The sequence below is a fragment of the Enhydra lutris genome, unplaced genomic scaffold (assembly GCF_002288905.1).
Source record: "Enhydra lutris kenyoni isolate GAN:26980312 unplaced genomic scaffold, ASM228890v2 scaffoldscaffold1, whole genome shotgun sequence".
Lineage (NCBI taxonomy): Eukaryota > Metazoa > Chordata > Mammalia > Carnivora > Mustelidae > Enhydra > Enhydra lutris.
In genome coordinates this window covers 96,114,518-96,129,350 of record NW_019154085.1, presented here as the reverse complement: position 1 = coordinate 96,129,350, position 14,833 = coordinate 96,114,518, and the positions used below count along the sequence as shown (strand labels likewise).

General features: G+C 36.7%; 1 protein-coding gene across 2 annotated transcripts in view; it reads left to right on the top strand.

Annotated features, from left to right (window-relative positions):
* LOC111161039 (RAB3 GTPase activating protein catalytic subunit 1) overlaps positions 1-14,833 on the top strand; it is a 114,686-nt gene that overhangs the window by 15,198 nt on the left and 84,655 nt on the right. For both annotated transcript variants that reach the window (XM_022524613.1, XM_022524531.1), the window contains exon 4: positions 14,008-14,140. In XM_022524613.1, coding sequence (XP_022380321.1) covers positions 14,008-14,140 — 133 coding nt within the window. The remainder of the gene's footprint in view (positions 1-14,007; positions 14,141-14,833) is intronic.

Genomic DNA, 14,833 nt, shown 5'->3' with positions numbered 1-14,833 from the left:
CTACTGCTTCTGGTGCTTTTGCTGCTGCATCTCTCTCAGAAGTATGCACCAGAGGCTTTAAAATGGTAGTTGCTTAAGCAGAGTAGAATATAAATACATAGAATTACTTAACACTTTTTTACAATAAAATCGATCCATTGATTCCTCAGAGCTCCTAGAAGTTAAACATTTAGCATCCACCTGGGGAGAAATGAAGTTTTATGTATTCTGGCTGAGAAAACTCGGGTTTCTTCTGAGATAGTTTAGAGGTGTTTTCAGATGTTTTTAGTTCTATTATTTCCTAATTCTTTGTTTATTTTGAAAATATTTTTTGCTTCCATTGAGTTATAGCACAACATTCTTTCAGTGTGAAGTAAAATTTTCAATGTACATCATGAATTATATTTTGAACTTCAGTTTGGTGTAGGGCCTATGCCATTGTTCAAACAAATACTGTATAAACAAATGAGAAGGTCATCTCTATAGATGAAGAGGTCAGATCAAGAGATAAAATGCTTAGGCTTAAATTACAAGCCACGCTGACTCAGAAGAGTTTTAAGTTCTGGCTGTGGAGGTAGGCCCAAACTTTTATTAGAGCCGAGTGCCTGAGGTGGCCGTATAGAGTACTTGTTGCCTGTAAAGCAGACTTACTTGTGCCAACCAGTGTGTCTTGTGCATACTTAAATCTACTGGCTAGTTCTTTTCCCTGAGGATCAGCCTGTTGTATTTGTTATGATTCACTTGTAGGTGGCTGTGTCCCTGTTTCTTAGGATCTCTTATGTTAGAGTTCTTGGGTAGTTGAATGTTCTCTGGATGAATTGTGGCTCTTTTTTGATTCAAGAGGGGCTAATATCAAGTTCCCCTTTGTTTCAGAATTTCCTTTGTTAGGGTTTTTAATAACCCTCTGGAACTAAAGTCAAAGTTCCATGTTGAAGAGCTTCCAGATTGAGCATTAATATCATTCCTCTCTCTATTTCTTTGCTTTTAGTGGGATGATCCTAATCCAGGCTGAGGGCCAACCAGGCTGCCTGTGATGACTGTTTTTGTGTGTCTGTGTGAGATTAGATGTAATTTTTTATTAATTTCAAGTTGTCACGGCCAGTATCCGTGACTGTATAATAAATACACTGAACTGGAAACTTTGCCATGAAACATTCATTACTATTGCAAACCTTGTCACATACTTCTGTCCATTTCACAAGAAACAAGTTCCTCAAATGTAACAAATCTCATTTTTACAAAATACATGGAGAATGCAATGTCAGCTTTCTACTTTCTGGATTAAATATGTTCTTTCACATTTTTTGCTGTCTTTTAGTTATTGTTTGGAATCATCAGATACCTGTTGGAATTGAGTTCTATAGTCTCTCTTATCCATGTTACAAAAATGCCTTGGATGCCTGAAACCATGGATAGTACTGAATCCTATAGATATTTTTGCCTCTCTCTCTTAAAGTTTACATATGGTAAACTTTAATTTGTGAAGTAGGCACAGTAAGAGATTAACAACAACTGATAATAAAACATAATTATAACAATATGTCTGTCTTACTGTACTGTACTCACCTATTTTTTTCTCCTTGTGATGATGTGAGATGATAAAACACCTGTATGATGAGATGCAGTGAAATGAATGACATAGGCACCGTGATACAGTGTTAGTCTACTATGGATTTTCTGACGATATGTCAGGAGGAGGATCGTCCACTTCTGGACCGACGTTTACTGTGGTTATCTGAAACTGTTGAAAGCAAAACTGCGGGTGAGCGGTGACTGTTGTACTAGGTGTTTATTTGTATGCTACTTCGCCGGCATGCTAGCATATTTGTTTTGTTTTAGGAAAACTACTTGAAAAGCACTTGAGTCACTCGTGACTAGAGAAACACTTGGTATGTTTTATTCCATAAATGGATGAAATGTTCACTGAGTTTTATTTTAAAAAGTCTTTATTTTTATTTATTTTTATTTTTTAAAGATTTATTTATTTGAGAGAGAGAGAGAGAGATCTTGTGCATGTGTGAGTGTGAGCAGGGGGAGGGGCAGATGGAGAGGGAGAGAGAATCCCCGGCAGACCCCCCTCCCCACCCCCACTGCCAAGCATGGAGCTAGGTGCAGGGTTCCAACACAGGACCCCCAAGATTGTGACTTAAGTGGAAATTAAGAGCCGGCTGTTTAACCGACTGAGCCTCCCATGTGCTCCCTCTTTATTTTTATTGTGTAAGTCATAATGAGCTAGTTTGATTCATCACGGAAATCCCTCTTTATTTTTAAAGAAGATTCTTGTGCATTCAGATTTGAAACTGTAGAATGTTTTTCAGGCAGAGTAGATAGTTGTAAGATGTTGTGATTAAAGGAAAATCTTCTCAGTCTAAATTTTTTATTGAGATAAAATTTATATACCATACAGTTAACCAGTTTAAGGTGTATAATTCAATGGTTTTTAGTATATTGATCGAGCTGTACAACTATTACCACAATTTTAGAAGAGTTCCGTTACTCCCAAAAGATACCCTATACCTGTTAGCAGTCACTTACTGTTCTCTCCTCTCCTGAGGCAATAACTTACTGTTTGTCTCTGTAGAATTGTCTGTTTTGAGCATTTTGTATAAACGGAATCATACAATATGTAGCCTTTTTTGCTTAGCATAAAGTTTTCAAGATTGGCCTATATTGTAGCATTTATTAGTCTTTCATTTCTTTTTATTGCTATGTACTATTTCATTGTAAGGATGCACCATATTTTATTTATACATTTATCAGTTGATTGACATTTACATTGCTTCTAATTCTTGGCTAGTACAAGTAAAGCTGACCCTTCATGTATATGTTTTTTGCGTGAATGTGTATTTTCATTTCTTTTGAGCATAATTGTTAGTTCATATGGTAACTTTATTTTTAACCTTTTGAGGAACTGCCTGGCTGTTTTCCAAAGTGGCTACATCATTTTACATTTTTTTTTTAAAGATTTAATTTATTTATTTGACAGAGAGATCACAAATAGGCAGAGAGGCAGGCAGAGAGAGAGGGGGAAGCAGTCTCCCCGCTGAGCAGGGAGCCCGAGCAGGGCTCGATCCCAGGACCCTGGGATCATAACCTGAGCTGAAGGCAGAAGCTTAACCCACTGAGCCACCCAGGCGCCCCATCATTTTACATTTTTATCAAAAATGTATTTGTCCTGATCTCTCCACATCCTCATCAACACTTGTTACCTTTTTGATTATAGCCATCTTAGTGGATGTGAAGTGATATCTCATTTTGATTTGCATTTGCCTAATGGCTGTTGATATTAAATATTTTTTCATGTTCTTATTCGCCATTTGTATATCTCTTTAGGGAAATGTCTATTCAGATCCTTTGCCCATTCTTAAATTGGGTTGTCTTTTTATTATTCAGTATAAGAGTTGCTTATACATTTTGGATATAAGTCCCTTAGCTGTATACTTTACAAATACTTTCCCCTGTTTTTCATGTTGTAACATTTATCATTGGGGGTTATCTTTTAACTTTCTTGATGGTATCTATAGTTTTTGCTCCTACATTTAGATCTGTGATCCATTTTGAGTTAAGGAAAGGATCCCGTTTCATTTTTTTGCATGTGGATATTCAGTTGTCTGCAGATGATTTTTTAATGCTTATATTTTAATACTGTCTGTGGTGAAAAGGATTTTTTACTCCCATGGATGAAAACTAATTTTAGCTCCATACCAGGTGGTTGTCTACCCTGGCTGCACACTGGAATCACTTGAGGAACTTTTAAAAAATTCTAGTGTTTTGGCTATAACCTTAGAGATTTTGTTTTAATTGGTCTGTTGTGGAACCTATTTATCAGTACATTTTTTAAGCTTCTTCAGTGATTTTAAAGTCTAATCAGGTTGAGAACCATCGCTATATCCTCCTCAAAAAAGAAATGTAAAAAAATTCAGTTTTTTTTAATGCTTTACTATATTTTTCTCCCTTTCGATAATGTGTTGCATTTGGCAGTAGAAGAAACAGTTTTTAGTTTGCTAATCAATTTTTAAATTTATGTTTCCTTTCTTTTCTTTTTTTTTTTTTTAAGATTTTATTTATTTGGCAGACAGATTACAAGTAGGCAGCGAGGCAGGGAGAGAGAGGAAGGGAAGCAGGCTCCCTGCTGAGCAGAGAACCGGATGCGGTCTCCATCCCAGGACCCCAGCTGGGATCATGACCTGAGCCGAAGGCAGAGGCTTTAACCCACTGAGCCACCCAGGCGCCCCTAAATTTATATTTCTTAAATGGAGGATTATATTTTACATCATAGGCCATTTAAGATGAAATTAGATTTTGGTAACAAGTAAATCCTAAAGATGACTTGTGTTTAGGTGTTAGAGAAAATCTCTTAATACAGAAAGGCAGTGAGTTTACTCATCTGTTTAACCCATGCAATGAGAAAATAAATTTCCAAATAAACACAGCAGGAGGATCTGATGTACATATGTCAGTTCAAGTCAGAGAGTATACCTTTCAGATAGAGTAGATCACAATGTATATATTATCCAAATATATTACATTTTTCTAATACATCCATAAATATTTGTAAGTATATTTAAATATTTTCACTTATTTAAAATGTATTATATATTTCCTAGCATCTTTGGGACATATGGGGGTTATCATAAATATTAAAAAAAAGATAATTCCTAAGATAATTATTAAATGTGTAGGTACTATTGAGTTCTGGGATGTAAAGCAGAATAGAACATAGTCTTTGCTTTTTACAGTCTAGGGGAGAAATAAATATATAAAAAAAATGATAAGTGGGGCGCCTGGGTGCCTCAGTTGGTTAAGTGTCTGCCTTTGGCTCAGGTTATGATCCCATAGTCTGGGATCAAGCCCCACTTCGGCTCCCTGGCATCAGGCTCCCTGCTTGGGAGCCTGTCTCTGTCTCCCTTTGGCTCCCCCATGTGTGCTCTCTTTCTCCGTCAAATAAATAAACAAAATCTCAAGAAAAAAAAAATAAACTGCCAAACCATTTTTCTAAACTGGTTGTGCCATTTTATGTTTTTAGCAATGTATGAGATTTGTTATTCCATTCTTTCTGACAGGTGGGATCGTCAGATTTCTGTTTTTAGTCATTCCATTGGGTCTGAGGTGGTATCTCAATGTGGTTTTTAAATTTGGATTTCATGATGACTACTAATATGTGGTAGTATCCACTAATTCATCATAGTTAACTGTGTTCATTGGTCATTTTTTTTTTAATTTTATTTTTTTATTTGGCAGACAGAGATCACAGTTAGGCAGAGAGGCAGGCAGAGAGAGAGAGGAGGAAGCAGGCTTCCCGCTGAGCAGAGAGCCCAATGTGGGGCTCGATCCCAGGATCCTGGGATCATGACCTGAGCCGAAGGCAGAGGCTTTAACCCACTGAACCACCCAGGCACCCCTCATTGGTCATTTTTAAAAATTTTAAATATTTTACTTATTTATTTGAGAGAGAGAGAGAGAGAGAGAGAGAGAGGGATCATGAGCAGGGGAGAGGCAGAGGGAGATGCATACTCCCTGCTGAGCAGGGAGCTGGATGTGGGACTTGATCCCAGGATTCTGGGATCATGACCTGAGCCAAAGGCAGATACTTAACTGACCCAGGCCACCCAGGCACCCTCATTGGTCATTTATATCTTCTTCTGCTAAGTGTTTTAGTCTTTTGCTCCTTTTTTTTTTCTTAAATGAGATTGTTTATTTTTTTTTTAAGATTTATTTATTTATTTGATAGAGAGATCACAAGTAGGCAGAGAGGGAGGCAGAGAGAGAGGGGGAAGCAGGCTCCCCACTGAGCAGAGAGCCTGATGCCGGGCTGGATCCCAGGACCCCGAGATCATGACCTGGGCTGAAGGCAGAGGCTTAACCCACTGAGCCACCCAGGTGCCCCTGAGATTGTTTTGTTTTTAAAATTATCCTCATACTCTGGTTGTGAGTCCTTTGTCAAATACATGTATTTTGAATCTTTCCTTCAGTCATGGCTTCCTCAGTCATTTTCTTCTTGTCTTTTGATAAGCATAAGTTTTTATTTTAGTGAAGCTCATTTTCTTAAACTTTTCTGAAGTTTTATTTTAAATCCAGTTAGTTAACATACAGTGTTAAATTAGTTTCAGGTATACACTTAGAGTGATTCAACAATTCCCTACATCACCTGATGCTCATCACAAGTGCACTCCTTAATCCCCATCACCTCTTTGAGCCATTCCTGCAAGGTTCTCTCCTTTGGTAACCATCAGTTTCTTCTCTATAATTAAGAGTCTGTTTCATTAATGAGGAGTACGTCACTTATTTTTCTTCATTCAGGTATTGATGGATGCATTTGAGCTGCTTTTATATCGGGGTTATTGTAAGTAATGTTGTTATATAAACATAAGGGTGCATATATCCCCATGAATTAGTGTTTTTGTATTTTTTGGGTAAACTCCTAGTAGTTTGATGACTGGATCATAGGGTAGATCTGTTTTTAACTTTCTGAGGAACCTCCATACTGTTTTCCCCAATGGCTGCACCAGTTTGCATTCCCACCGACAGTGCAAGAGGGATCCTTTTCATCCACATCCTCGTCAACATTATTTTCTTGTGTTTTTGACATTAGCTATTGTGATAGATGTGAGATAGTATCTCACTGTGGTTTTGATTTGCATTTCTCTGGTAATGAGCAATGCTGAGCATCTTTTCTTGTGTCTTTTGGCCATCTGGATGTCTTTTTGGAGAATTGACTGTTCATGTCTGCCCAGTTTTAATTGGGTTATTTGTGTTTTGGGTGTTGAGTTGTATCTGTTCTTTATGTATTTTGGATACTAACCCTTTATGGGGTATGTCATTTGCAAATATCTTTTCCATACAGTTTGTTGCCTTTTAGTTTTGTTGACTGTTTTCCTTCATTGTGCAGAAGTTTTTTATTTTGATGTAATCCCAGTAGTTTTGTTTTTGTTTTTGTCTCCCTTGCCTGAGCAGACATATCTAGAAAAAAGTTGCTATGGCCAAGTTGCAGAGAAGTACTGCTTGTGTTCTCTTCTAGGAATTTAATGGTTTTAGGTCTCACATTTAGGTCTTTAATCCATTTTAAAGTTATTTTTGTATATGGTGTAAGAAAGTGGTCCAGTTTCATTCTTCTACATGTTGCTATCTACTTTTCCAAACATATTTGTTGAAGAGATAATCTTTTATTATTGGGTATTCTTTCCTGCTTTGTTGAAGATTAATTGGCCATACAGTTGTGGGTTAATTTCTGAGTTTTCTATTCAATTATCTTGATTTATGTGTATATTTTTGTGCTAGTACCATACTATTTTGATCATTACAGCTTTGTAACATAACATGAAATCTGGAATCATGATGTTTCCAGCTTTGTTTTTCTTTTTCAAAATTGCTTTGGCGGGGGGCTCCTGGTTGGCTCAGTCAGTTAAGCTTCTGACTCTTGATTTTGGCTCAGGTCATGATCTCAGGGTTGTGGGGTTGAGCTCCATGTTGGGCTCTGCACTCAGTGGGGAGTCCACTTGAGATTGTCTCCCTTGCCCCCTCCCTTGCTTGCTTGTACACACTCTCTAAGATAAATAAATAAATCTTTTTTTAAAAAAGATAGTTTGCTTCGACTAGTTGGGGTCTTTTGTGGTTCCATACAAATTTTAGGATTATTTGTTCTAGTTCTGTGAAGAGTGCTGTTGGTATTTTGATAAGGATTGCATTAAATGAGTAGATTCCTTTGGGTAGTGTAGACATTTTAACAATATTTATTATTCTGATCCATGAACATAGAATGTTTTCCCATTTCTTTGTATCATCTTCATTTTTTTTCATCAGTGTTTTATATATAGTTTTAGAGTACATGTCTTTCACCTCTTTGGTTAAGTTTCTTCCTAGGTGTCTTACTGTTTTTGGTGCACTTGAAAATGGGATTGTTTTCTTAATTTCTTTTTCTGCTGCTTCATTATTGGTATATAGAAATGCAACAGGGCGCCTGGGTGGCTCAGTTGTTAAGCATCTGCCTTCAGCTCAGGTCCTGATCCCAGAGTCCTGGGATTGGCCAGCATACTGCTCCCTGTTCAGCTGGAAGCCCTGCTTCTCCCATGCTTTCCCTTTCCCACTCCCCCTGCTTGTGTTCTCTCTCTTGCTGTCTCTATCTCTGTCAAATTAATAAAATCTTTTTTTTTTTAAGATTTTATTTATTTCTTTGACAGACAGAGATCACAAGTAGGCAGAGAGGCAGGCAGAGAGAGAGAGGAGGAAGCAGGCTCCCTGCCAAGCAGAGAGCCCCATGTGGGACTCGATCCCAGAACCCTGAGATCATGACCTGAGCCGAAGGTAGAGGCTTAACCCACTGAGCCACCCAGGCGCCCAAATTAATAAATTAAAAAAAAAAAAAAAAAAAGGAATGCAACAGATTTCTGTACCTTGATTTTGTATCCTACAGCTTTACTGAATTCATTAATGAATTCTAAGCAGTTTTTTGGTGGCATCTTTTGGGTTTCCTCTATATAGTATCATGTCATCTGCAAATAGTGGAAGTTTGACTTGTTCTTCACTGATTTGTAAACCTTTGATTTTTTTGTTGTTGTTGTTGTTTGATTGCTGTGACTGGCACTTCCAGTACTATGTTGAGTGAAAGTGGTCAGAGTGGCCACCCTTGTCTTGTTCTTGACCTTAGGGGAAAAGCTCTGTTTTTCCCCATTTAGGCATGGTGGTTAGTTGTGAGTTTTTCATATCAGGCCTTTATTATGTTGATGTAGTTTCCTCTAAACATACTTTATTGAGGGTTTGTAGCATAAGTTGATGTTGTACTTTGTCAGATTCTTTTTCTCCATTACTGAAATGATCATATGGGTTTTATACTTCCTCTTATTGGGGTGATGCATCACTTTGATTGATTTGCAAATATTTAACCACCCTTGTATCCTGGGAATAAATCCCACTTGCTTGGGGTGAATGAATTTTTTTTTTTTTAAATGGTTGTTGTATTCAGTTTGCTAGATTCTGTTTAGTATTTTTGCTTCTGTGTTCTTCAAGGAATATTTGTATTTCTCTTCTTTTGTGGTGTCTGTCTGGTTTTGGTATTAGGATAAGACTGGCCTGTTGGAATGAATTTGGAAGTTTTTCTGTGTTTTGGAATAGTTTGAGAGGAATAGATTTTTTTAAAAAAATATTTAAAAAAATATTTATTTGGGAGGGAGTGCCTAGTAAGTGAGAGAACACAAGTGTGGGGGGAGGGGCAAAAGGAGAGGGAGAAGCAAACTCCCTGCTGAGCAGGGATCCTGATATAGGACTTGATTCCAGGATCTTGGGATCGTGACCTGAGCTGAAGGCAGACACTTAACTGATTGAGCCACCCAAGCACCTGAGAAGAATAGATATTAACTCTTATTTATTTGTTTATTAAAGATTTTATGTATTGGGCACCTGGGTGGCTCAGTGGGTTAAAGCCTCTGCCTTCAGCTCGGGTCATGATCCCAGGGTCCTGGGATCGAGCCCCACATCGGGCTCTCTGCTCAGTGCAGAGCCTGCTTCTTTCTCTCTCTCTGCCTGCCTCTCTGCCTACTTGTGATTTCTGTCAAATAAATAAATAAAATCTTTGAAAAAAAAAAGATTTTATGTATTTGTCAGAGAGAGAGAGAGCACAAGCAGAGGGAGAAGCAGGCTCCCTCAAGAAGCCCAACTTAGGGGGTGCCTGGGTGGCTCAGTGGCTTAAAGCCTCTGCCTTCGGCTCAGGTCATGATCCCAGGGTCCTGGGATCAAGCCCTGCATCAGGCCCTCTGCCCAGCAGGGAGCCGGCTTCCTCTTCTTTCTCTGCCTGCTTCTCTGTCTACTTGTGATCTCCGTCTGTCAAATAAATAAATAAAGTCTTAAAAAAAAAGAAGAAGAAGCCCAACTTAGGACTTGATTCCAGGACCCCAGGGATCATGACCTGAGCCAAACAAAGGCAGATGTTTTAACAACTGAGCCACCTAGACATCCCAGCTCTTTAAAGGTTTGGTAGAATTCGCCTGTGAAGCCCTCTGGTCCTGGACTTTGATTATGGATTTAATTCCTTTGCTGGTTATTGGTCTTTTCAAATTTACTATTTCTTCTTGTTTCAGTTTTGATAGTTTATATGTTTCTAGGAATTTTACATTTCTTCTAGGTTGTCCTAATTTGTTGGCATATAGTTTTTCATAATATTCTCTTATAATTGTTTGTATTTCTTTGATATTTGATATTTTTATTTCTCTTCTCTCATTTGTGGGTCCTCTTTTTTTAATTGATCAGTCTGGCTAGAGATTTTTCAATTTTATTGATTTTTTTTTTTCCCCTTAAAGAACCAGCTCCTGGTTTCATTGGTATGTTCTAGTGGGTTTGTTTTTTTTTTTTAACGTTTCTGTTTCATTTATTTCTGCTTTATTTATTTATTTATCTTTATTATTTCCTGCCTTCTGTTGGTTTTAGGTTTTGTTAATTGTTCTTTTTACAAAAGCTCCCTTACATGTAAGGTTAGGTTATTTGAGATTTTTCTTGCTTCTTGAGGTAGACCTGTTCCTATAAACTTCCCTTTTAAAACAGATTTTCATATATCCCAAAGGTTTGAACTGTTACATTTTCATTTTCTTTTTTTCCCCCATGTACATTATTATTTCTTCTTTTATTTCCTGGTTGACTCATTTATTGGTTATTAGCATGTTATTTAATGTCCATGTATTTATGGTCTTTCCAGATTTTTTCTTGTGGTTGACTTCTAGTTTCATAGTGTTGTCAGAAAAGATACATGGTATATCTTCAGTCTTTTTGAATTTGTTGAAGCTTGTTTTGTGGCCTAATATGTGATCTGTTCTGGAAAATGTTGTATGTACACTTAAAAAGAAGGTGTATTCTACTTTCATATGATGGAATATCCTGCATAAAATATCTGTTAAATATCTGATTTATCTGTTAAATCCATTTGTACCAGTGTGTCATTCAAAGCCATTGTTTTGTTGATGATTTTCTGTTTAGGTAGATGATCTGTCCATTGATGTGAATGGGGTGCTAAAGTCCCATACTGTTACTGTATTATTATCGATTAGTTCTTTTATGTTTGTTACTAGCTATTTTATGTATTTGGGTATTCCTCATTTTCTTAATTTTTGATTTTATTATTAGTGCCTTTTGAGCCCTGTCAAAGGAGTCTTTGCCAATCTCAAGTTTGTAAAGACAGTTCTCTGTTTTCCTCTTTTCCTTTTCCTCTATTTGAATATCTTATTATTTCTGGACCGTTTGTTGAAAAGACCATCCTTTCCCTTTCCCTACTGAATTGCAGTAGCTCCTCTGTTGTAAAATGGATAAGTGTGAATGTATTTCTGGACTTGTTTATGTTTGTTTATGTTTAAATGATCTATTTGTCTTTATGCCACTACTATAGTAGTCTTAATTACAATAGCAAAATAAGTCTTAAAATTAGGTAGTATATTTTTCATCAGAATTATTTTAGGTATTTTAGGTCCTTTGGATTTCATTTTAGTTTTAGAATCAGCTTGTCAATTTCTATAAAATGCCTGCTGGGATTTTGATTAGGATGGTGTTGAATTTATAGATCTATTTGAAGAGAATGACATCTTAATGCTGTTGTGTCTTCCAATCTAAGTACATTGAGCTCTCTTTAGGTCTTTAATAATCACTTAATCAATGTTTTGAAGCATTCTTAGGTAGAATTCTTGCTCATCTTTTGTTACATGTATTTCTAGTTAATTTATTTTGGATGTTGTAAGAATGGTATTAAAGAAATCATTTTCCGGTGGGACCAGGGAGGGAGACAAACCATAAGAGACTCTTAATCTCAGGAAACAAACTGAGGGTTGCTGGGGGATTTGGGGGGAAGGGATAGGGTGGCTGGGTTATGGACATTGGGGAGGGTATGTGCTATTGTGAGTGCTGTGGATGGATTGTGTAAGACTGAGGATTCACAGACCTGTACCCCTGAGGCAAATAATATATGTTAATAAAAAAATCATTTTCTAAGTGTTTGCTGTCTGTATATAAAAATACAGATGGTTTTTGTATATTGATCTTGAATTCTTAACTTCCTAAGCTCATCAGTTAGTTTTAGTAGTTTGTACATTGCTTTGGATATTCTAGGTACATATCAAATCATTGTGAATGCAGACAGTTTTATTTCTTTCCATTATATATGCTTGTTTCTTTTTTATTGTCTGATCAGTGCCCTCAGAGGTTATTATTATTTTTTTTTAATTTTATCTATTTGTCAGAGAGAGAGAGTGAGTGCACAAGTAGGCGAAGTGGCAGGGAGAGGCAGAGAGAGAAGCAGGCTCCCCGCTGAGCAAGGAGCCCGATGTGGGATTTGATCCCAGGACACTGGGATCATGACCTGAGCCAAAGGCAGCGGCTTAACCCACTGAGCCACCCAGGTGCCCCTCAGAGGTTATTTTTTGATGAATCACTAGATTAATTTTGAACCAGAGCTGTCATTTCTGATTCTAATCATAAATATATACCGTACTAAAATTTGGTGTCAAAGGACTGCATCATAATGGAATTGAAGGAGGCAGATTAGAGTAGTGTTTTTTGTTGAACTGATTATCTTAAAAAGTCTGTTTGGGAGCCAGAACCTGGATACCACTTGTTTATTGAATACAAGCAAATCCTCCTTGAGATGGCTGTTGGTAAGGTTGACAGTAGTTCTCAGAATCCAAAATTAGGATCAGGTAATGTTTCTTCGTATCATTTAAGTAGAGTATTTCAGCTTTTCTGTAAGCTTGAAGAATGTGCTTTTCTCTCATTTTCTGGACTTTGCCCTTGTCCTTAGTTTTAGCCTTAATTGCTTTATAGTGGGCATTCCTCGTAGCACACCAAGCTCTTAAGTATACAATTTGAGAATTTTGGTATGGGCCCTATATATCTTAATTCAATACAGGTTAACCTTACTTTAGAGAAACTCAACATATAAAATTATAGGTTTTGATATGTATCATAAGTGGTGGTTTTTCTCTTAATAAAAAGATTGGTGTTTGATATATTAACATAATATACCTGTAAGACATTTAAAATATGATTTAACTCCATTCAGAATTACAAATACTTTGCCAGAAACACATATAAAAAATTTGAGTGTTCTACATTAGGTATGATCATGAAAACACTTTTTTTTTTTTAAGATTTATTTATTTATTTGACAGACAGAGATTACAAGTAGGCAGAGAGGCAGTCAGAGAGAGGAGGAAGCAGGCTCCCCGCCGAGCAGAGAGCCGGATGCAGGGCTCGATCCCAGGACCCTGGGATCATGACCCGAGCTGAAGGCAGAGGCTTTAACCCACTGAGCCACCCAGGCGCCCCATGAAAGCACTTTTTATAAAAACCCAACAACTCACAGACTCATTCCTTACATATTTTCTGTCTAGTTTGGAACTGTCTTTGCTTGGCAAGTTGCTGGGTTGGTATTTCCTGCCTCATAGTGGTGCTCTGCTGCAGTGACTATATACCTCCTCTCCAGTGGTAGGAATAGCTATGGGAGATTAGAAAATGGGAAAAATCCTTTTTTATGATTATGTTGTATAAGTCAGGGGGATCTTTGGAACTTTAAATTAAAATGTTTTCCAGTCAAGAATTGCTATTTAAATGAAAATATTTAAATACCAAAGCTTGCTAAAGGAGGTTGCAGAAATATGTTAAGGAAGTAAGTCCTACAAATGTCATGTCACTCAAGTTGATTCTACAAACTGCTTTTTATTAAGCAATTTCTGATGTCCAGTAATGCTCTGTACTATATAGTGATATCAGATTTGAGATTTTTTATGATAAAAGTATATTTTGCTGCCATATTTTTTCCTAAATTTTAAAATTTATGAAATGTTACCGTTCTCAGCTGAAAGTAACTCAGAGATTCTGCTAATGGTAGAAAGGGTTTTTTTTTTTTAATGTAAGAGGCATGGGACTTACTGTATATTCTTGATTTTATATGTATATCTTACAAAAATTATTCAAAAATTATAATTTTGTATGTCTCTGGATAGTTAATATTTTAAGGGAACTTCCTTGAAGATGTTTTTCCCATTTTATTGTTAAATATAGGGTATATTTACTTCTGGCACATGGGAAGAGAAATCAGATGAAATTTCCTTTGCTGACTTCAAGTTCTCAATCACTCATCATTATCTTGTACAAGATTCCACTGATAAAGAAGGAAAGGATGAAATATTGGAAGGTAAGTTGTTAACTACATATTTTGAAACTCTTGACTGTAAGAGTGATTATAATTTTGAATTATGAATTTAGTTCTCTTAATTAAATAGTGTCCTCTGGAGATGTTTTACATTTGCGAAGTTGTTTCACTGCATCTGAAATAGAATATGATCTTTTTAGAGGAACAGTCATAGCAGCGTTTCAAAATTAATTAGATTAGCAAAATATTTATTGCATGCACTTTTAACCCCCAGTTAAAAGAAATTTACGGTCCAGTAAGGGATATATGGTCTATAAATAACTAATGGTCATAGGAGATAGAAAATGATAAGTGCCATCATAGAGCCCAGAAAAAGTGCTACTGAAATTCAGAGAAGAAACGATCAGTTCTAACTGAAGAGAGATCAGGGAAGATGTAATGAAGAATTAAGCAATAAGCTGGGATTTGAAGGATTTAAAAATAAAAGTTATTTTCTGATTTATCAGTGTAGTGTTTTGGTTATACACCAAAGTTTGTAGTCAGATCAGATGGATTAGAATTCAGGAGCCGAGGGCAGACACTCAACTGACTGAGCCACCCAGGCACCCCCCAAAATCTCTTCCTTGAGGTAGAGTAGCATATAATAGTGAGAGACCAAGGTATTGGAAAATTATGAATCTTGGAGCTGTCAGTCAAATACCCTTCTTTACTCACTTAAAACTTAAATATGCAGAA